At 33.8% G+C, this 27,323-nt stretch overlaps 1 protein-coding gene across 4 annotated transcripts in view; it reads left to right on the top strand.

Moving 5' to 3' along the window:
- The window catches only part of PTPN3 (protein tyrosine phosphatase non-receptor type 3), a 238,638-nt gene that overhangs the window by 55,586 nt on the left and 155,729 nt on the right, over positions 1-27,323 (top strand). For all 4 annotated transcript variants that reach the window (XM_074281840.1, XM_074281839.1, XM_074281841.1 and 1 more), the window contains exon 2: positions 6,485-6,639. In XM_074281840.1, coding sequence (XP_074137941.1) covers positions 6,502-6,639 — 138 coding nt within the window. In that variant the 5' untranslated portion in view covers positions 6,485-6,501. The remainder of the gene's footprint in view (positions 1-6,484; positions 6,640-27,323) is intronic.

Raw genomic sequence — 27,323 nt, 5'->3', positions numbered from 1 at the left:
TGAGCAATGAGAGCCCAGCTGTTTTATAATAAATTTTTAATGGGTGACATCAGCTCAGTGTTAATGCTTTCTCTAGCATTACTCAGCAGGCTAGCAACAAGGGAAATTGGATTGAGGAGCTGGCAATCCAAGCATGAGGATTAGCAAAAATGAAAGGCTCAAAGTTCATGGGGTGATTGGTAGAGGGTAAGGAAGGATTTGGCAATTTATCTTAAGAGAGCTCTTTATAGCTCTAAGAGGTTAAAGAGATGAAAAGCTAGTTTCATTATAATAAAAGCGGAAGAAGGGGGCAGATAGCAAATTGTGGTCAGAGTGTGGAATTTAGAAGGTCAGGGTTTCAGAGGTGGATTGTATGTAGTACAGCAAATGGCAGATTCTTTAGACTTTAGTTGAAAAAATTGAACAGATTGAGAAATTGTATTTTCAGAATGCCACAACATGAATAGTATAGTCTGTGATAACTGTGATAATGAGCACAGATGATGTTTTAGGTGAGAAAGAAATGGGGATCAGTGTGCTAAAGTCATTGAAAAGGTTGGGAGTACTCTCTAAAGGTAGTTTGGTGCCCAAGCATCCTAGGTTTAAAACTGGAAAAGACGTTAGGGATCTAATCCCCTCATTTTATAGATGAGAATACTAAAGATCAGTTGAATGGCTTTCTCAAGATCATATAGGTAGCAAATAACAAGACCCACTTTCTGGCAGCCTAGATCCAGTTTCCTTTATGCTGTATTAATCTAGGAAGAAGGTGATATTTATGGATTTCTTTCACTTTGAAAGAGCAAAAATGCTTTTTGGAAATGGAGGTAAAAAATTGAGTATATTGTACCTGCCATTTCTTCTATTTCTTTCCTTTTCTTTTTCTTTTCTTTGTTTCTTTTGGCATATTGTGCCTTTACCAGAGCCCAAAAATACATAATAAAAGTGCAAATAATCTCTCTCTCTACCCCAAACCCTATAAGAATCAAAAATTGTATTTCTGGGTGAGATAACAAATACACATAATGAGGTTTCTAAAATATACAGTTATCCCTTCCACATCACAGGGGTTAGGGATGCAATATCTCTTCAATCTGGAAAATCCACATCAAATGTTTTGCCCCTCCCTTTGTACCAGGGAAGAAGTCTGAATTTTTTCTTTTATGGGGTGTTTAACCTTTGTTATCTGTTGGCCTTTGCATGTCATCTGTGACTTTCGCAAAACTTCTAAATAATTCCATTTAATTTCTTATGCCAACTGGTGATATATTGAAACTATGTTGGGGATGACATGATGGTATACTTAGAGAACCCCAAAGACTCTGCTAAAAAGCTATTAGAAATAATTCAGAATTTTAGCAAAGTCGCAGGATACAAAATAAATCCACATAAATCCTCAGGATTTTTATACATTACCAACACAATCCAACAGCAAGAGATACAAAGAGAAATTCCATTCAAAATAACAGTCGATAGTATCAAATATTTGGGAATATATCTACCAAAGGAGAGTCAGGAATTATATGAGCAAAATTACAAAACACTTGCCACAAAAATAAAGTCAGATTTAAATAATTGGAAAGACATTCAGTGTTCTTGGATAGGCCGAGCGAATATAATAAAGATGACAATACTCCCCAAACTAATCTATTTATTTAGTGCTATACCAATCAGACTCCCAAGAAACTATTTTAATGACCTAGAAAAAATAACAACAAAATTCATATGGAAGAATAAAAGGTCGAGAATTGCAAGGGAACTAATGAAAAAAAAGTCAGAGGAAGGTGGTCTAAGTGTACCTGATTTAAAGCTATATTATAAAGCAACAGTCACCAAAACCATTTGGTATTGGCTAAGAAATAGACTAGTTGATCAGTGGCATAGGTTAGGTTCACAGGACAAGATAGTGAATAAAAATAGCAATCTAATCTTTGACAAACCCAAAGATCCCAAATTTTGGGATAAGAATTCATTATTTGACAAAAACTGCTGGGAAAACTGGAAATTAGTATGGCAGAAACTAGGCATGGACCCACATTTAACACCACATACTAAGATAAGATCAAAATGGGTCCAAGATTTAGGCATAAAGAACGAAATCATAAATAAATTGGAGGAACATGGGATGGTTTACCTCTCAGACTTGTGGAGGAGGAAGGAGTTTGTGTCCAAGGGAGAACTAGAGACCATTATTGATCACAAAATAGAACATTTTGATTACACCAAATTAAAAAGTTTCTGCACAAACAAAACTAATGCAAACAAGATTAGAAGGGAAGTAACAAATTGGGAAAAAATTTTTACAGTGAAAGGTTCTGATAAAGGCCTCATCTCCAAAATATACAGAGAATTGACTTTAATTTATAAGAAATCAAGCCATTCTCCAATTGATAAATGGTCAAAGGATATGAACAGACAATTTTCAGATGATGAAATTAAAACTATTTCCACTCATATGAAAGAGTGTTCCAAATCACTATTGATCAGAGAAATGCAAATTAAGACAACTCTGAGGTATCATTACACACCTGTCAGATTGGCTAAGATGACAGGAACAAATAACGATGAATGTTGGAGGGGCTGTGGGAAAACTGGGACACTGATGCATTGTTGGTGGAGTTGTGAAAGAATCCAACCATTCTGGAGAGCAATCTGGAATTATGCCCAAAAAGTTATCAAAATGTGCATACCCTTTGACCCAGCCATACTACTACTGGGCTTATACCCCAAGGAACTACTAGAGAAGGGAAAGGGTCCTGTATGTGCCAAAATGTTTGTGGCAGCCCTTTTCATAGTGGCTAGAAGCTGGAAGATGAATGGATGTCCATCAATTGGAGAATGGTTGGGTAAACTATGGTATATGAATGTTATGGAATATTATTGTTCTATAAGAAATGACCAACAGGAGAAATACAGAGAGGCTTGGAGAGACTTACATCAACTGATGCTGAGTGAAACGAGCAGAACCAGAAGATCATTATACACTTCAACAATGATACTGTACGAGGATGTATGCTGATGGAAGTGGATTTCTTCAACATAGAGAAGAACTAATCCAATTCCAATTGATTAATGATGGACAGAACCAGCTAAATCCAGAAAAGGAACACTGGGAAATGAATGTAAACTGTTATTTTTACCTTCTGAATCCAATTCTCCCTGTGCAACAAAAAATTCGGTTCTACACACATATATTGTATCTAAATTATACTGTAATATATTTAACATATATAAGACTGCTTGCCATCTGGGGGAGGGGGTTGGGGGAGGAAGGGAAAAAATCTGAATAGAAGTAAGTGCAAGGAATAATGTTGTAAAAAATTACCCATGCATATGTACTGTCAAAAAATGTTATAATTATAAAATAAAATAAAAAAAATTAAAAAAAAAAAAAAAAAAAAGAAACTATGTTGGGGAAAGTCTCTGTGTAGAAGGGATAACTTCATAACTTGTGCTTTTGCCTCACCATATATGTCATAGTTAATGATTACCATAGGCAAGAGCTTACTCCTGTATTTGTGTTTTCTAAATTGATCTTATTTTATGTTCCTGTCTTCCTCAGTGTCCTTCAGAAAATATTATTTTAACTCATTTTTCTTTTAATTAAGTTGTCCTATTTACATTGATTTAAAATAGCACTTTCTGACATACTTCAAACATTTTAAGTCAGTTAAATAAAAATATTTCTGTTGGAAAATGTTTTATCCTCCATAGCTAATGTATGTTCTTTCAGATGCTATCTTGTAGAGATAAGTGAATGGTGTTGAGCCATGTTTCTAATACATTTAAAAAAAAAAAAAAGACCATTTGTAATTGTGTAAGTGAATGGGAATACTCATTGAAACTCCTTATGTGAGAAATTCTCTTGAGTTTTCATTAAAGCAGGAAAGGACCTCAGATAAGTTTTGATCCAGTCTTCTCAAGAAGCCAAATTATTTGACCAAAATCATGTGGGTAGTATTTGTGCCAGAAGCAGAACTTGAATTCCAGCCTTCTGATTATTAAATTCAAAGCTCTTTTCATTATATGGCAATTTTGTGATAGGAAATGTGACTTGAAGAATTTATGGATGAAATAATTTATTACAAAGATGATTGTTTTTGATGAAAGTAGTAGATTTAAATTTGTTTTTCATACAATATACAAGCATAATGTTTGATTTTGTAACTGAAGGAAAGGGAAGCATGGTAGTGCTATTTAATGGAAGAAGATGAAAAACATCTGGTATCATTATTTAAACTTACATGTTATAGCATGTTTGTAGGGAATTGGAGGAATAGGAAAGAACAGAGAAAATAGAACATGTGCATGATGCAGGAAAGAACATGCAAGGCAAGTTCTTGCTAAAATGAAGATACTTTGTTGACACTTATTATTGGTCAATAAGGTAACCTAAGATGCTATCAACTATTTTCTGCCAGAAAGTATTTTTCCCTCTTTTGGTTGTTTGAGTTCACAGTATAGATTGAGATTTGAAAAAAATATTAGAAGACTTCAAGTTTATCTCCACTACATTGCTATATGAGGAAACAAATACAAAGTCACATAGCTAATAAGTGTCTGAGGCAAGATTCAAATACATGTCATTATGACTCAAAAATTCATTACTCTGTCTACTGTGCTACTTCGCTGGCCAAAGGGGAGACTTCAGTTTTCATTTTTAACACAAAGAACTTTATTTTCATGAATATTACCATTATTTTGAAAGCTTCTTTTTATGTACTTTTTACCTTCTTTAAGTGATGTTTGAATCTATTTTTACTAATATACAATAAAATTACACATTTATCTCTGGTTGGCTGATCCTCTTCAGCACTTCCATCTTCATAGTGACTTGAGGTAAAGACTTGAATTAAATGAAGTATCTCTTATGCATCATAAGAACATAAATTTAAACTACACCTTCATAAATACTTCTCCTCATCCTTTGCCAATTATATATTGATAATAAAATAAAATAAACATTTTGACAAACAATTACTCAATTGCTAGTTTTATAATTGGGAGAATTATGAATGCATGGTGCCCATATATATTGATTCAACTTTTAGTCACTGACTTTTTGCTTTCTTTCTTTCTATTGTAATATTTATTAAAAGAATGATCTTTTTCGGGCACAGAGAATTATTTCCTCATCATCAATTACCTATCTGCACTGCTAAAAACTATGTTCTTGAATCCAGTTTAACAAATAATGATTTTGAATGTATTATATATGAGATAAAAGTAGAGATGAATATCCTTATTTTGGACATAGATGAGTTAGATATGGTTTCCACCTTATGAGTTTTAAATGTGATAGGGAAGAGCTACATGGATAATTGGTATAAGGCACAATTTGGTACTATGAAACCAACAAAGAACTGTTGGGGGAGGGATTCAGACTAGAGAAATTACTTATAGTTTTGAGGATCAAGGAGGCCTTCATGAAAGAAAAGTGGCATTTTTTGAATTGGGCCTTGAAAAGTAAGCAGGGTGGGTCACACAGACTTGTTATTAATTTTCATTTTCCTTGGTTTCTCTGTAGCATGACACTGTTGACCATTCCTCTTTCTGAAAGTCTTAGCCTCTGTAACACTGTATTAACCTACTTTTCCTACCACTGACTCTTCCTTTTCTTTTTCTGACACTTAGTAATGGAACAAAGTATATGAATTCAAGTTATTTTCATTAAATCTATCTGCCCCCTTTTCTACCTCTGTCTATGAGCAGACAGAAACAGACCCTTCTTCTTCTAGGACCTCAGTATCTATTGTGAGAGTCTGGGATTGGAGATAGAGTGAACTGGAAGCAGGGCAGCGAATCCAAGATTACGGCCAAAAGGGATCTGCTGACCAGAAAGGGAACAAACTATGGGAAGCCTTCAAGGGATGGATTAATGCTTTAATCCTGTGCAAAACTGATTGACTTGAGGGAGATTATGTGCCTGTAACTTTGCTAATCTGTGTGTAGGCTGTTCCCCAAGATTCCCATGTGTTCTGTAATAAAAATAGTTTTTACACTTGAACTAACAGGTTTGTGTTAGACTGCAGTGTATACTGCTAAGGGTGAGGTTCTGTTGTAAAAGTGAGAAGAGGGAATTCAGGGGCAAGGTCTTTGGAGGAGAATTTGCCCCCAAATTAATCTCCCCTGGGTGGCTGCATTGGAAAATTACCCAACAGAATTAGCTGACATGTGGCTAGTAGAACCTTCTGTTCAAGAGCTGCTTTGGGGCAGGCACCTGTTTTATCAGCACTCCTAAATTACATATTAGACTTTCATTTTAGTTTTATTCTCCACTAAAGCTTTGTAGGAATGAAATTTCTTCGCCATTCCATCCCCTTTCAGTTCTTTTAATACCAAGTTTAAAAAAAAAAAATCACAGTGCAATAAAATGTGAACTCTCATGAAAGTTGCAAAATTTAAAGGACTTGGCCCTTTTTATGATTAAAAAATCTTATTCAAGTAAATTGTAGATAATATATTTGTATTAATAAACATTCAAGAAATGTTTCTTGTGTTTTAGGCTATTCAACAATAGTTATGAACTCCCGGCTACGTGCTTTGGGTGGGAGAATAAATAATATACGAGTCTCAGAACTGCCAAAAGAGAAGACACGGTCAGAAATCATCTGTAATCTTCACTTCTTAGATGGCTTGGTACAAACCTTCAAAGTTAATGTAAGTTCTAAAAATATGTTTTTTGTTGTTAATAATCAATCCTTCAGTGCCCCACGTAAGTGTGGATGGAATTATGTGCTTGAACAGGATACAATTTATTAATATATAAACTTTAAAAAGAAAAATAATTATTTGAACATTTAACTGGTGAAAATAACTTTTTTTTTCATGAGTGACCATAATTTGCTCCTTATAGTTAAACAAAATTTTTATTACATGCTAATTGACTTTTTGAATTTGATTACCAAAGAACAAGATGTTGGTAATTACAATGTTGCCTGGTTGTCATTGAGGATATTAGGTTATGGCAAGAGCAAATGATAATAATAATAATAATAATAGTAATAATAGGTAGCTAATACATAATGTTTTTAGATTTAAAAAGTTCTCTACATACATTATCTTATTCAACTTTCATAATAATCCTGTGAATCTGGTGCTCTTATTTCTCCACTTTATAAACTGAGGCTGAAAGAGCTAATGTAACTTGCTTAGGGTTACACAGCTAGTAAGTGTCTGAAGGGTGATTTGAACTCCAGTTTTTGTGACTTCCAAATACAAAAATACTCACTGAACCACTGGCCAGATTCCAGATTTGGTGGTTTCCTGGTGATATCTGATTTAGCTGTGTAGACCCATTAGCTTTACTTTAGTTTCATGTGGAATTCAGTTTTCTCACATATATGCTATTAGTCACAAGCCTTTGTGGGCAGAAGAATGTGGTTAATTCAGGCAACTTATCCCCACTTCTGGGAGAACAACTTACAGCATGCTGATATTGGGTCATTAGTACCATTGTTAATTTTGGAAGACAGCATTATTATTCATTAACTATGGCAAAATATTCATCCTTAAGCTATAAATCCAGCTCATGCCATCTGAGCCAATGTCACTTAGTGCACCCTTCATTCCTCCAGCTTTAGCTGGTTCAAACTTACCATACCTGATCCTGCTTTGGTTTCTAGAAGAATGCTATTCTTTGCTTTAGCCAAAATAGGCAAGTCAGCAAGATAGTAATTAATGGAAAAAACAGAATAGAGAGGAATGGCATAAAAATGAAGATGTAAAATGAGAATTGTGGTGTTTTACATCTTAATGTCAATGAGACTCTTGCTGAAGACATACTCTAGTTCTGTTAGTCTTTTTCTCCATCATTTTTTTTTTTTAACCTTTCCATAGACCTAATCTAAATCTTAAACCACTCATTTTTGGACTGTTTGACTGTCATTCTTGGGACATCCTCCCACTCCAGCAATCTGAGGGGCCCGCCACAGTTTTGATTTTTTACCCTTTGGCTCAAATGCCTGGAAACACCACCCCAGGTGGTAGGTGATGATTGTTCTCTTGTGGAATTATCACATACCACTACTCTTAATGGGGATATACCTAATCAAGAGCTAATCCTCCATTTTAGAATGACTTTTACTATTGGCATGAATGATGTCCAGCTTTTCTTAGCCCAACATCTTATTTTGGGGTTACTCCAGGCATCTTTGTTTATCCATTACTCCAATCATTACTGGATGATGACCACTGGTAAGACTGTGGGATGTGAGCTCCAAATATCCTGAGTCATCTTTAGTATTTATGACTGCTGGATGGCCTCTTCACATAGCTCCTTGTCTCCTGGTACTCTTCCAGCAGTATATCTTTAGTGTTCTGAGGAATTTTTTTTTTAAGTTCAAAATAAACTTTTGTTACCTTTTATTTTTAATGTCACCTATACTTTCCAATATAAATTCTACCTCATCCTAGAGTATTGCTTTAAAACAATGAATAAAAAAGAGCAAAAAAAACCCTCCACAAAGATTCAGCAAAATTAAGCCAAAATACAAAAAGTCTATAGATTTCATACCCCACCATTTCCCCCCCCTTTTTCAAAGAAGGGGGAAAAGTACCTTCTCAGATCTCTCTTTTTTTTTTGGTGGGGGGGAGGGGACGACAAACAGTCTTGATCATTATAATTTCACAGCTGTTCTTTTATTATTGTCACATACATTGCTAATCATTCTATATATAATTTTTCTGGTTCTGCTTACTTCACTTTGCATCTATGCATATATCTTCCTATTCTGTATTCTCGTTAGTCATTGCTTCTTAAAGCTTAATAAAATTCCCTTACATTCACATAATACTGTATTATGTGAATACAAATTATTTTATCCATTCTCCAATAATGGATGTCACTTTGCTTGTAGTTCTTAGTGACTATAAAAAAAGTACCATTATAAATATTTAATGTTTATGGAGCCTTTCTGACTAGCATTGACCTCTTTAACAGTGTAATCTCTGGGTCAAATGGACAGTTGAATCATTGTCTTTTATTATTCTAAATTGCTTTTTAGAATGGTTGGATCAATTAACAGTTTTGTTCAGTTAATTTTCAGTCGTATCCAACTCTTTGTAACCCCATTTGAGTTTGTGTTTCTTTTAGCAAAGACACTGGAATAGTTTGCCATTTCCTTCTCCAGCTCATTTTACAGATGAGAAAACTAAGGCAAACAGGTTGAAGTGACTTGGTCAGGATCACAATTAGTAAGTTTCTGAGGCCAGAGTTGAACTCAGGAAGAAGATGAGTCTTGCTGACTCCAGGTCTGGCACTCTCTCTATTATGTCACCTAACTGCCTCCAATTCACAGTTCTACTGTGTATCAGTATGCACATCTTTCCACAACTCCTCCAGTACTTTTTTCATCCTTTGTCATTTTGCTGGATGTGAAATCTCACTTTTTAAATTTTATTTCTTAATAATAATATTTTGGAGCATTTAGTTATGAATTTTTTATAATTCTTTTTTTGAGAATTGTTTTTGCATGTCCTTTGACCATTTATTTATTGGGAAATAACTTTGGTTTTATGTATTTTAATTAGTTGGCTTTACACCTTGGATGTAAGACCCTTAATTAAAGATATTTTGAACAAAATTTTTTTTCAGTTGATCATTTCTCTTCCTTAATTGTGTTCATTTTTACCCTGCACAAATTTTTTCTATTTTGAGAAAATAAAATGATCCATTTTATCTTTTGTATTTGCCTCTATTTCTTTTTTGGTTAAGAATTCACCATTTAGCCACTGTCATGAAATATATACCTGATCTCTGTTACGCTTCCAAACTTTTTGTACTTTGGCCTGTAATATCTAGATTGCATATTCCCTTTGAGTTTCATTTCTTCCAGATGGCTTTTCCTAGCAATTCTTGTCAAATAGGTAACTTATGTTTATTAATTTATGTCAATGAATTATTAATTGTATTTAATGATTTATTGATTTAGATTTCCTAGGTAGTTTATGTTTGAGGGATTATTGAATTTTGGATTATTGAGTTCAACTATTTCAGATTCTTCAGTAACTATTCCATTAGTCTACTTTTCCATTCTTTATCTAGTTCCAAATGTTTTTGGTGATTATTGCTTTATAATATTATTTAGGTCTGGAGACCTTCCCCTTTCATTCTTATTTTTCTAGGTCATTATTTCCTTTAATTTTCTGGATTTTTTTTTTTGCCCTCCAAATATGTTATTATTTTTGTCTAGCTTTTTAAAGGATCTGCTTAGGGATTTGATTACAAATAAGTAAATTAATTTAGAGGTAATATTGTCATTTTTGTTGTATTGACATGGCCTAGCCATGAGCACTGAATGTTCTTCCAATTTATTTAAGTTGTTTCTTGGTTTGTAATTGGAGTTATGCAAGCATTGAATGTTTTTGGTAACTTTCAAGGACTTTATGTATTTTGTGGTTATTTTGAATAGCCCTTCCCTTTTGGTTGTTTCCATTTGGATTTTGTATTTGCTGCATAGAAATGTTATTGATTTTTATGGGCTTATTTTGTAGCCAGAAAATTTATTAGTATATTCAAAGTAAATCATTCTTTCATCAGGAAACAAAGATAGCTTTGTTTCCTCTTTGCCTGTCTTTTACTTTTAATTTCTTTTTTTTCCAACTTTTAAAAAAATAGCAAAGTATTCCTAGCATTTTGAGAAACTATGTCAAATAGCAGTGGGAAAAGAAGACATTTTTATTCTCCTCCTATATTTATTCTAAAGGCTTCTTTTGTTTTTCCATTACTTATTTTATAAATACTAACTTTAAATATATATATATATATATATATATTTTTATCATATCTTTAAAAATCCTTCTATTACCATAGGTGGTTTAATGGAAAGACCAGTGGATTTGGGATTAGGAAAACCTAATTTCAAATCCTGCCTTAGATATTTACTTGCTATATCCCTGGGCAAGTCAATTAATATCCATAAGTTTTAGTTTCTTCCTTTGTAAAATGGAGATGGGTGTACCTAAGTTGCACAGTGACCTGAGTTTGGGTCCTGGAATCAAGGAGACTCATCTTCCTGAGTTCAAATTTAATCTCAGACACACATTAGCTCTTTGACCCTAGGCAAGTCACTAAACTGTTGCCTCAGTTTCTTATTTGCAAAATGAGTTGGAGAAGGAAATGCCAAACTAATATTTTTGCCATAAAAGCTATAAACAAACAGTCACAAACAGTGGGGTACAACTGAAAATGGAAATGCAGCAAAAATGGATATGATAATAGCACCTATCTATAAGGTTCTTGTATCAAAGGAGGTAATGAATATAAACTGCTTTACAGAGCTTAAAGCTCTATATTTATGTTGTTGTCAATATCATAAAATAAATGGTGTAACTATGATAAATGATGCACTTTATCAAAGGTTTTTTGATAAACTTATTGACATACATGGTTTTGTATGTTTTTGTTTTTAATATGATTACTTACTTGCTGTTTTCCTAGCATTGAAATGTCCTTACAACCCTAGTATTAATCTGTTTGACCCATAATGAATGATTTTTGGGAAATAAATGGATACTGTCTTCTTACTAGGAGTTTATTTAATGTTTTCAAATTGAAATTTGAGAATTTATTTGATATAGGTATTAATTGTTCTTTAATAGAATTCTTTACTGAAAATTTATGTAGACCCAGGTGCTCTTTTCCCCCTTCTCAGTAGTTCCTTTAGAGATAGTTGCACTTAATTAATTTATTTATTTAATTATTTTTGGCTAAGGCAATTGGGGCTTAGTGATTTGCCCAGAGTCACACGGCTAGGAAGTGTTAAGTACTTGAGGTCATATTTGAACTTGGGTCTCTTGACTTCAGGGCTGGTGCTTTATCCTCTGTCTAGCTGCCCCATGAATTTACTTTTCTGAAACTGGATTATTTGGGAATATTCTGTAACTACCAATATTTTACATTTTTTGTGACACCTTTTATTTCTTTTGAGTTCTCAGTTTTTTGCTATATAACTATGTAAGTTCCAATAATTCTTTTTATTCACTCTTGTTAATTTACTATTTTGTTAGATTTTTCTTTCCTCTTTTTAATCAGGTTATCTAAAGCTTTCTCTATTTTTTGTTGGTCTTTTCCAAGATCCAGCTCTTAGTTTTTGAGTTTTTTTTTTTCCAGTTTATCCTTTTCTAGCCTTCTCAAATTTTCCTCTTTTTGTATTTATTTTGGGTTTGCTTATTGGTTGATTTTTCTAATTTTTAAAAATTCCCTATTCAGGGTTGTGATTTTGGGGGTTTTTGTATTTTGTTAATACATGTTTTTAAGAATATGATGTTCTTCAGAGGTTTGCTTTAATTATATCCAAAAAATTTGCTATGTTGTCTCAACATCATCATCACTTTTATGCAATTATTGATTTTTCTATGATGTGCTCTTTGATCATTATTCAGGATATATAAGTGCCTATTTAAGTCTGTCTTTCTTTTGTTTTCCATATTGATTATATATATTGTTTGTAAAAAGTGTGGTTAGTACTTACACTTTTTAACATTTACTTATAATTTCTGTGTATCATTGGTTGGGTAAAAATGCTATATTGTTGCTTAGAAATATATAAAGTCTTTTGATGTTGTCTTTCAGAAGATGCCAGGAATCTTTAAGGTTTAAATATTTCAATATTTTTCCTACTTCTATATTTTCCCTTTTTAAAAAATGGTTTAGTTAGATTTGAGATCCTCTGAGAAAAAAATGTTAAAGTTACTTACTGTATTACTGTCTATCTTTTTTGTAATCCAGTTAAATTTTTTTTCTTCGTGAATTCAGGTCTTATGCCATTTGTTACATGCATATTTAATGCTGATATTGGCTTCCTTTCTGGTTTACTTCTTTACCTGAAATTTTCTTTCTTAAATTTTTTTTTTAATCGCTGGCTTTTGGCATTAGGCAGAATGGTGTTTGCTTTTTGGAATATATCATTATATCATTTATTTTTCTTCCCTGGTTTCTCATGAGTGCAGAATAGCTTTGTGTTTTTCAAATTTCCTTTACATTTGAAAGAAAAATTTTATTATGGATCACTTGTAAAAATTATTTGTTATCAAAATAGCTAAATTTGAACAATATAAATCTTTAAATTTCAAGTGTAGGTTTTTTTTTTTCTGAAGACAATATGTGTATTTTTTCAATTGGTACATCATTTTCTGTATTCACCAATTTGGGACAGTTTTTTAATATTATTTGCTGAACTGCGGTACTCAAGTTTAACTTTTTTTTTTTTTATGTTCATCTGGAAACTTTTGATACTTAAGTTATTCCTGTATTGTCTCTTTTCAAGGTGAATAGCTTTTTTATGTATAAAATTGATGTGTTCTTATAACACAGGACCAAATTTTTAACCTTTTATAAAAAGAACAACAATAGTTCTTATGCATTGTTGCTTTTTATTTTTCTTCACAGGATTTTCCTCCACTTCAATATTTTTGTGTTTAAAGTCTTGTTATTCTCTCTTCTGCTTCTTTAAAGAGACTTTCTGTTGTGGATTCAATTTTTTTTTTTAACTGAGTCTTAAAATGATATTGAAAACTTTTAAATTCTGACCTCTATTGAGTCCTAATTTTTTTCTTTTATGAATTTCATTTCTCCTTTCTCAAATTTTGGAGTTTTTCATTGTTATTCAATGATCTTTTAGGAAACCACAAGATTTTATATTTCATTAAGTATTTTCTAGTATCATATTATATCTATTAAAAAATAATGTTATATTCTTTTTGAGGATTTACTACTCATCTTTCATTCTGATTTTTAGGATTTTTTGTGTTGATTTATCTAATTGAATTCTAGACATTTATTAAGGATTTTTTCTTGAAAACTTGTGATTTTTCAGACACTTTTTTTTTTTTTTTTTTTTTTTTTTGCTTATCTCCTCTCCTAAGGTGAAGCTACAAGATTAATTGAGTCTTCTCCTGTTTTGAGAGATATAATGTTCAATGGATTGAATCCTTGACATGAATATCCCTGGTCCTTACTGGGACTTTAACTTAAGGCTTAGTGCAGTCATGTGTGTTGTCCCACCACCATACTTATTTTCATGCCTCTGCTCATTTCCTTTCATGGCTAGGCTGAATCAGCATCTTTGCAGTGTTAGGAATTTCTACTGTGAGACCAGTCTCCAGTCAGAATTCAGCATATTCATAGAGATAGAGTATTGTGTCTGAAGACAAGTTGGAATGGACCATAAAGTTTGTGAAAGGAATGTCACTTAAAAGGTGGATTGGGACCTCAAGATGAAGGCCTTCAAATGTAAAATAAATATGCTTATATTTGATTCTTGATGTAGAAGTGATATGATCAGACCTGCACTTTAAGAAAGTCACTTTGGAAGCAGTATGCAGGAAGTTTTGGATGAGGGGAGAAAATTGAGTCAGAGAAATAAATTTTAAAAGGTTAATATACTGTTTTAGTTCAGAAGTGATGAGTACTTATACTGATATAGTGGCTACATGGGATGCGAGAAGGGGAAGCATGTGAGAAATGTTATGAAGACACATTGAAAAATGTTCAGATGACAAGATTTGGCTCCTAACTGGATATGTGGGGTATCAAGGATGGCATCAAACTTTTTTTTTAATTTTTTAAATTAATTTTTATAATTATAACATTTTCTTTGACAGTACATATTCATAGATGGTTTTTTTTTTTTTTTTTTTTTTTACAACATCATCCCTTGTACTTCCTTCTGTTCCAAATTTTTCCCTTCCTTCCCTCCACCCCCTCCCCTAGATGGCAGGCATTCCCATACATATTAAATATCTTATAGTATATCCTAGGTACAATATATATGTGCAGAACTGAATTTTGTTGTTATTGTTGCAAAGGAAGGATTGTATTCGGAAGCTAAAAATAATCTGGGAAGAAAAACAAAACAAAACAAAACAGTGCTCACAGTTTACACTCATTTCCCAGTGTTCGTTTTCTGGGTATAGCTGATTCTGTCCATCATTGATCAATTGGAATTGGATTAGCTCTTCTCTATGTTGAAGATATCCACTTCCATCAGAATACATCCTCATACAGTATCATTGTTGAAGTGTATAGTGATCTCCTGGTTCTGCTCATTTCACTTAGCATCAGATGATGTAAGTCTCTCCAAACCTCTCTGTATTCCTCCTGTTGGTCATTTCTTACAGAACAATAATATTCCATAACATTCATATACCATAATTTACCCAACCATTCTCCAATTGATGGACATCCATTCAACTTCCAGTTTCTAGCTACAACAAAAAGAGCTGCCACAAACATTTTGGCACATACAGGTCCCTTTCCACTCTTTAGTATTTCTTTGGGATATAATCCCAAGAACAGCAATGCTGGGTCAAAGGGTATGCACAGTTTGACAACTTTTTGGGCATAGTTCCAAATTGCTCTCCAGAATGGTTGGATTCTTTCACAACTCCACCAACAATGTATCAGTGTCCCAGTTTTCCCACATCCCCTCCAACATTCATCATTATTTATTCCTGTCATCTTAGCCAATCTGACAGGTGTGTAATGATATCTCAGAGTTGTCTTAATTTGCATTTCTCTGATCAATAGTGATTCAGAACACTTTCATATGAGTGGAAATAGTTTCAATTTTATCATCTGAAAATTGTCTGTTCATATCCTTTGACCATTTATCAATTGGAGAATGGCTTGATTTCTTATAAATTAAAGTCAATTCTCTGTATATTTTGGAAATGAGACCTTTATCAGAACCTTTAACTGTAAAAATGTTTTCCCAATTTGTTACTTCCCTTCTAATCTTGTTTGCATTAGTTTTGTTTGTGCAGAAACTTTTTAATTTGGTGTAATCAAAATGTTCTATTTTGTGATCAGTAATGGTCTCTAGTTCTCCCTTGGACACAAACTCCTTCCTCCTCCACAAGTCCAAGAGGTAAACCATCCCATGTTCCTCCAATTTATTTATGATAACGTTCTTTATGGCTAAATCTTGGACCCATTTTGATCTTATCTTAGTATGTGGTGTTAAATATGGGTCCATGCCTAGTTTTCTAATTTCCAGTTTTCCCAGCAGTTTTTGTTAAATAATGAATTCTTATCCCAAAATTTGGGATCTTTGGGTTTGTCAAACACTAGATTGCTATTTTTATTCACTATCTTGCCCTGTGAACCTAACCTATTCCACTGATCAACTAGTCTATTTCTTAGCCAATACCAAATAGTTTTGGTGACTGTTGCTTTATAATATAGGTCTAGATCAGGTACAGCTAGACCACCTTCATTTAATTTTTTTTTTCATTACTTCCCTTGAAATTCTTGAACTTTTTTTGTTCCATATGAATTCTGTTGTTATTTTTTCTAGGTCATTAAAATAGTTTCTTGGGAGTCTGATTGGTATAGCACTAAATAAATAGATTATTTAGGGAGTATTGTCATCTTAATTATATTCGCTCGGCCTATCCAAGAGCACTGAATGTCTTTCCAATTATTTAAATCTGACTTTATTTTTGTGGCAAGTGTTTTGTAATTTTGCTCATATAATTCCTGACTTTCCTTTGGTAGATGGATTCCCAAATATTTTATACTATCGACTTTATTTTGAATGGAATTTCTCTTTGTATCTCTTGCTGTTGGATTGTATTGGTAATGTATAAAAATGCTGAGGATTTATGTGGATTTATTTTGTATCCTGCAACTTTGCTAAAATTCTGTATTATTTCTAATAGCTTTTTAGAGGAGTCTTTGGGGTTCTCTAAGGATACCATCATGTCATCTGCAAAAAGTGACAATTTGATTTCTTCATTTCCTACTCTAATTCCTTGAATCTCTTTCTCGGCTCTTATTGCCGAGGCTAGCGTTTCTAGTACAATATTGAATAGTAATGGTGATAGTGGGCAACCTTGTTTCACTCCTGATCTTACAGGGAAAGATTCTAGTTTATTGCCATTACAAATGATGTTCACTGATGGTTTTAAATATATGCTTGTTATTATTTTAAGGAATAGTCCATTTATTCCTATTCTCTCAAGCATTTTTAGTAGGAATGGATGTTGGATTTTGTCAAATGCTTTTTCTGCATCTATTGAGATGATCATAAGGTTTTTATTAATTTGATTATTAATATGGTCAATTATACTAATAGTTTTCCTAATATTAATCCAGCCCTGCATTCCTGGTATAAATCCTACTTGATCATAGTATATTATCCTGGGGATGATTTTCTGAAGTCTATTTGCTAATATCTTATTTAAGATTTTAGCATCAATATTCATTAAGGAAATCGGTCTATAGTTTTCTTTCTCAGTTTTCAATCTACCTGGCATCAAACTTTTGAATCTGGTGCCTAGAAAGATGGTGCCATTCTTGACAAAAAGAGGAAAACTTGGAAGAGGAGTGGATTAGGAAGAAAAAAAATGATTTCTGTTTTGGATGTGTTGAGCTTGAGAGGTCTGTGAGATATCTAATTGGAAATTCTCAATAAGTAGTTGTAATGTGGCTCAGGAAGAAGCCTCAGACTAGATATATACTTCTGACACTTATCTGCACAGAAAACTTAATTAAATTCACACTAGCAAAAGATATCTAGTGAAAGAATGTAGAAGAAAAAAAAGGACTTAGGACAGATTTTTGGGAAATATCTATAGTTATTGTGTGTAATATGGATATAGATTATTTAACAAGGTAGATTGTGATATGATAACTTTAGTTGTTTTCAGTTGTATGACTAAATTTAGGGTTTTCTTGGCATAGGTGTTAAGAGTGATTTTCTATTTCCTTCTTTAGCTAATTTTTATAGTTGAGGAAACTGAGGCAGATAGGGTTAAGTGACTTGACTGGGTTCACAAAACTAGTAAGGGTCTAAGGTAGGATTTAACCTAAGTCTCCTGATTTCAAATCCTGCCCTCTTACTTACCTCTCTGCTTGCAGGAACCATGTCAATAAGATCTCCAGATTTTGTCCCTTAGGGTCCTCAATTATATCCTACTTTGCTGTAAGTCACCAGATGCCCCATAGCTCTTGTATAGTGTAGTTCTTAGTTAGAGGTTCCTATGAGTGCCCTGGGAAACAAGCCAGTGTAATACTACACAGTGTCACATTCCCCGCCTTATCTGCCCTCCCTCTGGCTTATATAGTGGTAGGGCACTATTCCAGCAACCCTGCTGACTAAAGGTTATTTGCCCAGAATTTTTTAGGCAGTTCCCAGTTATGGTAGGGACAGATGCATATGACTGGAAAGTTTCTGAGAAGGAAAGGGATGTGATGAAAATGTTTTGGTTAAATGTAACCTGTGGCCATGTGCCACAGTTTGGAATGAGTGAAGAGACCATTTAAGAGAAACCATTGTTGTATTCCAGTTACACAATGTTGAAAGCAATGGGTGGATAGATGATATAGAGATTACTAGAAATTCATTAGGAGGTCTTGATGACTTATGATGAGGGGAAATAAAGAGAAGAATTAGAGATTACTGAGAGGCTCAGGCTCAGGCTCAGGATTAATCAAGAGATTAATCGATGATTAAAGATAGGTAACAATTGAGGCAAAGAATTTCCTCTCTCACCTAGTCCAAAATAAATGAATAAATGAATTAATGAATCTGGGAGAAAATTTCTCCCTTCTGGCCAAACTACAAAGGCCTAATGAGGGCTCTGTCAGTAGCTCTCAGCTCCATAGGAAAGAAGGAGGAACAAGCATAGCTGGTAGAGCCCAGGTTATTGTCGTTGTTTAGCCATAAAGTCCTGTCTTCGTGACTCTCTGGACTATCGTACGCCAACACTGACTAGAGTTTCCTTGGCAAAGATACTGGAATGGTTGCCTTTTCCTCCTCCAGTGGATTTAAGGCAAACAAAGATTAAGTGATTTGCTCAATCACCCAGGATTTGGTATCAGGTCTTCCTGACTTCAGACCCGTGCTCTCTATACCTCTGTTTGCCTTAGAAGTAGCTAGGTAGCTCAGTGGAAAGTGCCTTGTCCAAGGTCACACCTGTCTGAGGTTGTATTTGAACTTGGGGCTTCCTGACTTCAGTCCAAAGCTCTATTCACAGAACCATTTGACTGCTTCCAAAGCAAACAGAAGTTAGGCTATTTGCCCGATGCCATACAGCTAGTAAGTGTGCTGTTGCTTAATATTCCCCAGTCTCGTCTAAGTTTTCTCTTTCTATCCTCCCTGTATACACATTCACTACTTCAATGCTCACCAAATAGTCTGTTCACATCAATTAACATACTTCCTACTTACTCATACTACATACCACTGAATAATGGATGGTCTCTGTCTCTACTAACACACTTAAATTCCATCAGTTTTCTTACTTCCTGGCAACCCTAATGCTCCATAAATAAGTGGCTTGAAGGACATTTTTGTTGACTGTTCATTCAGTATCCTTACTGGCAGAAAGAGGTTTCCTTTTCTGTTGTAGATGATACCTATTTACCTCTCTACCTTCTTGTTACCTAGTTCATTATTGGGAGGTTATTTATCCTTGTTTGATTATGACTTGAGAAGTCTGGGATATTGAGAAGGAAATCATTGAGAAATCTTGGAAAATAGTAGAAGTGCCAGAAAATTAGTGATAAATGTCTTAACTTTTAAAAAGAGAAAGTAAATAGGTTTAGAAAACTTTGGGCTGGTTAAGCTTCAATTTTTCCATAATATATTTCTTAGGTAGCTTATTAAACAGATAGTCTATAAATGCTAAGAATTGCTTGTTATAAAGATTGAGCCAGCAGTGTGTTCATGAATCATGTCATGACAGAACCATCTTCCATTTTTATTAGGGTTATTCTCAGTGATGCACTGATAAATGTTTAATAACTGGCTCTGAAAAAATATGCATGACACCTTTTTTAATTTAACCTGCATTATTAATGTTTTTTTCCATTACTTTCTTAAGTCTAGACAATCATCAGAACAATAAACCAAGCCCTGATTTCTAGTGTTTGCGAATTTCAGAGGTGCAAATGCTCACATTAAATTTAATAATCGCCTCTCAAAAGTGGGCAGAAGTGGGTTTCAACACACCCCTGGTTATTTGACTTGTGGATCAAGGGGATTGTCATTAAAATAGAGTCTATTTTGATTTCAAATGTGGGTTTAGAAACCTACTCTTGATAAAAGGATAAATGATGCTGCAACATAGAACATTTGTAGTTGGCTGAACAACTGTACCCTAGAAGTAGAGCAGACCTTGAAGTATTAAAGAATTCAGCCTAGAAGGAAGCATGTAGTGGCCTATGTATTTGGCTTAGTCATGAGTTCCTTATTACTGGAAATGCACACAGAATAACTGTCAAACATTATATAGAGTAAATTCTTCATTTGGATGTGTAATTAAACTGTAAGCTTTCTAAAACCTTTAAAATACTGTCTGATTCTATATAATTCTGCTTTTCAAGATCTGTTCATTCCTTTGTTAAAATAAGCTTCAGTTGGTAAGAAATTCTTCCTTATATTGAGTTCAGGCTATGTCCCTATAACTTCCACCCATTAGTTTCAGTTTTTCTCGTGGGATCAACATAAAACAAATCTGTGCCCTTTTCCACATGGCATGTCTTCAAGTATTTGAAAACAGCTATCAAGTTTCCCCTTCATCTTTTTCCAAGACAAATATCCCCCTGTCCCTTTGACTACTAAGATATGAGACACATACTTATCAGTATCTTTATTAAAATATGGGGTCTAGAACTACACATCATAAGTATTCTAAATGTTTGGTGCAGCAGAGAGTGAAGAACCCATTAGGTTTTATAGCTTCTACATCACATAGCTTTATTCATGGGGAATTAAAACCCATAATTCTTATTTTCCCCAGCCTTCTTGAACTCTGTGAAAGCCATTCACATGCTTTTGTTGTTGTTGCTGTTCAATTGTTTCAGTCATCTTCTACCCTTCATGAGCTCATTTGGAATTTTTTTTTTTTTGGCAAAAATACTGGAATGATTTGCCATTTCCTTCTCTGTCTCATTTTACAGATGAGGAAACTGAGGCAAACAGTTAAGTGACTTGTCCAGGCATGGCTTTTAAGTATCTGAGACCAGATTTGTCAGTCTGCCTGACTCTAAATGCTTGTTTGGTGAATAATAAAAAACCAAGTCAATTCTAATTGTAAAAGAGATTTTTTTTAAAGTTCTTAATTTAGAATTTTATATTTGTATTGATCAAATTTTATGTTGTAACCTTTATATTTATCATATGAGTTACCCCCTGGGAATTTTGTCCAATATAAATGTGATAAATATCTTTTCTACATTTCATTCAAATATTTATAACTAAATGGGTGGCAGTTTCCAAGCTCCCACTGGTATAGAGTGAGAACTCTCCCAAGTATAGAGTTATACTTGTTTTTCTCCTTTGTTCATGAAGAGAACCATGTCATCAGGGAGGTGATGCCATGACATGCAAGTGAATTGGATTTAAGTGAGGGAGGGAACTCTGGATAATTCTCCATGGACTAGAGCAGGTTTGTTTCCTTAGTAAGGTGTAGCCTGGGATTTAGGAGTTGTTCTTTGTCTAGAAATTATTCCATTTGAGGCTATCTCACTGATGTTGCTTCCAGGTTAAATGTCATACCAGCTGCTTGATAAATGTTCATTGATTGATGAACTGATTGATTTATTAAGCAGCTCTCTGTTCTAGATACCAGGCTAAGAACTGGGAAAACAAATTATTCTCAAGGAGCTCAAGTCTGATAGGGAAGACAACATGTACACAACTATGTACAAATACAATATATACTAGATAAATTGGGAATACTCTGCAGTGCAAAGACACTAGCATTAAGGGAGTTTAGGAAAAGCATTTTATATAATGTAAGATTTTAGCTAGGACTTGAAGAAAACTAGTAGGCAGAGAGATTTCCAGGCATTGGGAGAGAGCCATTAAAAAAGAATAGAATTGGGATTCTGATGACTACTTTGGTTCCTGGTTAGATTTTAATTTGGATATCCAAGTGATTTTCCCTACTTCTTTGGACAGAAATCCTGGCCCTAAAACCTATCCCCACCTGGCTAACCTGGGGGATATATCCCAGTGTCAGAGTGATGACAGCAGTAATAATATATTATGTGATTTCCAAATAGCTTGTAGAAGCAAGAGAGAGTTGAATTCAAGGTCAGAAAGATCTGAAATCAAGTCTGGCTTCTGAGACATGCTTACTGTGTGATCTTGGATGATTCATTTAATTTCTCAGTGCTTTCTGACAGACTGCCTGAAAAGCTACTAGAGAAGGTTAAAATATGATTAATAAATATTTACCAAAATAAATTAAAATCTAATAGAATACAGATAACATTGAAATGTGGTTTTCTGAGTCACCATTTAGCCAGCTGGGATCCTTATGTAAGGTTCAGAGGTTTTCTGCTTCTATTTGAATTTGACATCATTGGTCTAGCCAGTTCTCTAAAATTTTAATTTTCAAAGGGGGAATCTTACCTGTATTACTAAAATGGTGGTTTCTTATACCCCTGAAAACCAGGTCTCTTATAAAGGGTTTTTTTTTGTTTGTTTTAATATATATTTATTTTTACTTCTCAAAAACAACCCTGCAAAATAAGTTATACAAATGCTAATTTTTTTTCATTTTACAACTGAAGCCAGAAGTTGATTGATCATCATCATACTGTTTACTTACTATGGCTAAGAACCTTTTCCCAAAAAAGAATAGTTTTTATCACTACTTAACACTTCCTGGTGCAGGATATAAGGAATATAGCAAATGTGACCCCAAAAACACAGCAAGTATGCTTTTTCTAAATTTATTTATGATCTTCTATTTATTCCATTGTATATATGTATCATTCAGGGAGTCAAGACCAAGAGAACCTTGATTATTATTGATGCTTTTTCTTTTTTCATTAGTCACTTCCTGACCTATCACCCAATAATGAACTTTTCCTTGAAACAAGAAGAAATAGTTAAGCAAAAATAACTGATAATGATAACTCTTATTTGAGACCTTAAACATTTTATCCCACATAGGCTGTGGCTAGGGAAGTACGTTTCATTATCTTTCTTCTAAGACCTCAGTCATTATAATTACTCAAGTGTTTGACTTCCCTACCTACCAACTTTTACAGTACTATAGTAATTTTGTACATTGGTTCAACTGATTTTTCTTACTTCCCTATGTCAGTTCATATAGGTTTTCTTTTGTTTCTCTGAATTCTTCATAATTGTTATTTCTTACGATAGTATTTTCAGCCATTCCCTTGTCTGTAGTCACCATTTTGCATTTTGTTATGACAAAATGATATTATGTTTTTTTATGTTTACAAAGAGATTTTTATTATTATTTGTTAGCATCTTGAGGTATATGGCCAAGGATGAAATCATTAGATCAAAGGAAGTGAATTTTCAGTCACTTTTTGATGAATAATTCCAACATGTCCAGGTTAGTTGGATCATGTTCTGTTTCCTCATGACTCATAGCACACCTATTATTCCTATTTTTTGTCCTCTTTGCCAATTGCATGATGTGAAGTGAAACATCAGAGTTACTTAATTTGAATTTCTTTTGCTATTGGTGATTCATTTTATTTTCATATGATCATTGATAGTTTCCATGTTTTCTTTTGAAAACTATGTTTATAGCTATTGATTTCTTAGGGAATGAATTTTAGTGTAACATATTTGGTATCTCATAAAGTTATCCCTTCTGCATCACAAGGATTAGAGTTGTAGTGGTCTTATGATCTGAAAAATCCGTGTAAAATTTTTACCCTTTTCTTCATAGAAGTCTCCTAGCTTCACAGATTTTCTTCTCTTTTTTCTTGATGATATAACACTATTCTTATATTTTATGCATTTCTTAGTTTCTAAACTTTTTCTGTGTTATTTGTGGCAGCCGCACAAGTCCCCCAAAATTCCCATTTAATTTCTTGTGTCAATCTGTGATACATGAATATCAGATTTTAATAAGTGATATTTTATACAAAGTTTTACTTCCTCAGATTTGTAGTGTTTCTTGTTCTAATTGTATTGATTGCATCTCCTTTATTCCTTTTTTTGGAATACAGATTCTCTGTCTAGCTATCATTGAGAAAAGTATCTCTTTCCATTTACTTCTGATTTCTTTTTAAGTCAGAGTATTCATAAAATTTGACACACTAATTTTTTTCATGAAAGAGCTATTTTAAGTGTCCTTTTAAAGCAATTTTCCTCTTATTTCCTGGCTATCTCTTTGAATTCAGAAGCGTTTTTCTTTTTTTTCTTTTCTTTTTTTTTTTTTCCTGTTTCAAAGCTCTTCTGACTTCAATTCTTCTGGAACTTGGTCAACAAGTCCAACCTTTTCATTTTATAGGTGAAGAAACTAGGGCTCAGAGAAATGAAAGTGGTGCAGCCATTGTAGCAAGGTGGCACCATAATGCACAGATGGGTGGTCCTGGAGTCAAGGAGTTCAAATATGACCTCATATACTTAATAGCTGTGTGGCCTTGTGCAAATCACTTAGCCCTGTTTGCCTCAGTTTCCTCATCTATAAAATGGGCTGGAGAAGGAAATGGCAAATCGTTTCAGTATCTTTGTTAAGAAAAGCCCAAATGGGGTCACAAACAATGCAAGATAACCAAGATGATTGAACAACAAAATACTGACAATAGCAGGACCAGAATTTGCACTTGAGTCCTCTGACTCCAAATTCATTACTTTTTTTTTGAAGAACTCTGAATTGGTAATTGGAGGCCTGTCTTTAAGTCCTGGCCCAGACACTGACTTATTCTGTCTCTGGTCTTTACTTTTCCCATCTGTTACATGAGATGGTTGGAATGAAGGGACTCTAGTCCCTCCTGGCATTCATATTATAAAATTTTGGATCGAAATATGAATTGATGCAAAATTTTGGATTAGTGAATTTCAGCCTAGTCTGCTTTATTGCACATATGCAAATTAACTGCAATTTTTCTTAGCCTTGTTGAGTATTCCTTCCATTTATTTACATTGGCATTCATAAACTATTTTACCAACTGCACAGATGGTTTACTCTGGGGGGATAAAAGGGATACCATATCCATACCTACATTCTGCCAGCTTCTGGCCTCCAAAGGAGAGATTGACCTTGCATAGTATTGCAGGTCCAGGTCTTAATCCTTTTAAAAATACTGGGTAGAGCATGTTTCAGCATCATGAGCTCATACTATGCCCTCATGTTTATATGGCCTGGTACCAAGAATAAGTCTTTGATTAAAACATTGTACAGGACAAGGTCAAGGCCACTGTCTAGAAACTTCCCTCCAGTTTTTCAATAGTCAGTTAAATTAGTACTCTTTTGTGTTCAGCCAGGTCAGATTTACCTAACCTTGCTGTCATGCAGACTATTTGATTATTAAATCAGTATAGAGAGCGTATTTGTCATTCTGATCCATGAAGGAGGTATGTCTTGTTAGATATGGGGAAAGTATTATGTTGACATCACTTTTCTTATTGTGGTTATAATGATTTTATATTGTACAATATATATGCACAATACATAATATTTAGAGGCAGCTATTGTTATAATCTTATTTTATGCTAAATATTGTATGCATAATATGTAATATTATTTAGAGGCAGCTAGGTGACGCAGTGGATAGAGAGCAAATCTGACCTCAGACAATAGTTGTATGAACCTGGGCAAGTCATTTAACCCTATTTGCATCAGTTTTCTCATCTGTAAAATGAGCTGGAGAAGGAGATGGCAAAGCACTCTATTATCTTTCCCAAGAAAACTCCAAATGGGGTCATGAAGAGGTATAACCAATTGCAATAACTAAAAACTAAAAAGCCACAACAAAAGTAATATTACTTATATTATGCTTTTTTTGCTTAGTGTGAGAATGATAATAAATATAAAATATACTTAGTGCTTTTAGATTTGCAAAGAACTTTCCTTGTAACCAAGCTGTGAATTAGGGGGTAAAAGTATTATTTTGCTCATTTTATAGTTGAGGAAGCTGAGGATCTGGAAACATAAGGGACTTGCCTCTAAGCACAAAGCTACTTTCTGAGATGAAATTTAGATCTATTTCTTCTGATGTCAAGTGCAGTATACCATGCTTAATGATTCCTTTTTTTTTTTCTTTTAAAAACCACAAGCTTTTCTTTCCTTCTCCCTCAATTTAAAAAAAAAAAAAAATAAAGCCAAAACATTCATTTCTTTATCAGTTTAGAATGTTCTATGAATCCTACTCAAGATTATTAAAATTTTGGGCATTTTCTTTTTTCTAAATCAAGAAATCAAATGCAGCTCTTTTGCACCATTTGTTTACCTTGTTTTTGATCCAACTCAATCTCCCCCCCTTCCCCCCCCCAGGCTGGGGTTAAGTGACTTGCCCAGGGTCACACAGCTAGGAAGTGTTGTGTCTAAGATCATATTTGAACTTGGGTCCTCCTGAATTCAAGGCTGGTGTTCTATCCACTGCACCACTTACCTGCCCCCCAACTCACAATCTTAAATGAAAAGACATAAAAATGCCCCAATACTTCATTTTTCTCACCTAAATTTCAGAGTCTATAGAAATACATTCCAGCTTTCTTCATCTGTATCATTCTACTCAGTTGAGGTAGACAGTGATTATTGGATATGACGAATCTTGGAAGACTGTCTGGCACCCCAATGCCAGTTGTAAGTTATAGGACTCAGGCTTGGTTTTGGACATAGTGAATTTGAGGAGCTAGTAGAGAAACCCTGAAGGCAGTGAGAATACATTCTCCAAATTACTGATGGTAAGATAAATGCAAATTAAATCCACTATGAGGTTTCATATTAGGACATGCAAATTGGTAGAAATGAGAATAGTCAATCTTGGAGGGGCTGTGATAAGATGGGTACATGAATGTGTTGTTGCTGTTGCTGTGAAGCACTCCATCTGTTCTGCATTTCAGTTTGGAAATAAATGAGAAAAGCAATTCCACCCATGGGAATATACCCCATGAAAGTAAAAAACACTAAGAAAGTCCCTATGTGTGCCAAAATTGTCATTGTACTTTTTTGTGGTGGTTGAAAACTGAAAATAGAGGAGGTTTTTTATATTACTTTCCGCCTTAAAAACTGAAGTCCTAAAAGACTTGAAGTGAGTTTCTCAGTACCTCTAGCATTTAGCACAGTGCCTGGCACATAGTAAGTGCTTAATAAATGTTAGTTGACTGACTGGAACTTCATTGGCTATCTAATCCAAAGATTTTAAAACTCTGGGTATCTATGCTTTATGGGGTCATAGAAATGAATATGGGGTTGCAAAATTATTCTTTATTATCAGTAAATGTTTGATTTGAATTATATGCACCTACATATCTGGGATTACATAAAGATTTCTTAGGCAAAAATTCAAGAAGCCCTGGTCTAATATAATTTCGTCCCCGGTGGCAAGATCTAGCACCAGAGCTGATATTCTTTCTGCTACATCATGTTGCCTTCTAAGCCCTCATTTTTTATTA

Source organism: Sminthopsis crassicaudata, chromosome 1, assembly GCF_048593235.1.
Source record: "Sminthopsis crassicaudata isolate SCR6 chromosome 1, ASM4859323v1, whole genome shotgun sequence".
NCBI lineage: Eukaryota > Metazoa > Chordata > Mammalia > Dasyuromorphia > Dasyuridae > Sminthopsis > Sminthopsis crassicaudata.
The sequence above is the reverse complement of the archived record's forward strand: the minus strand, read 5'-3'. Positions and strand labels throughout refer to the sequence as shown.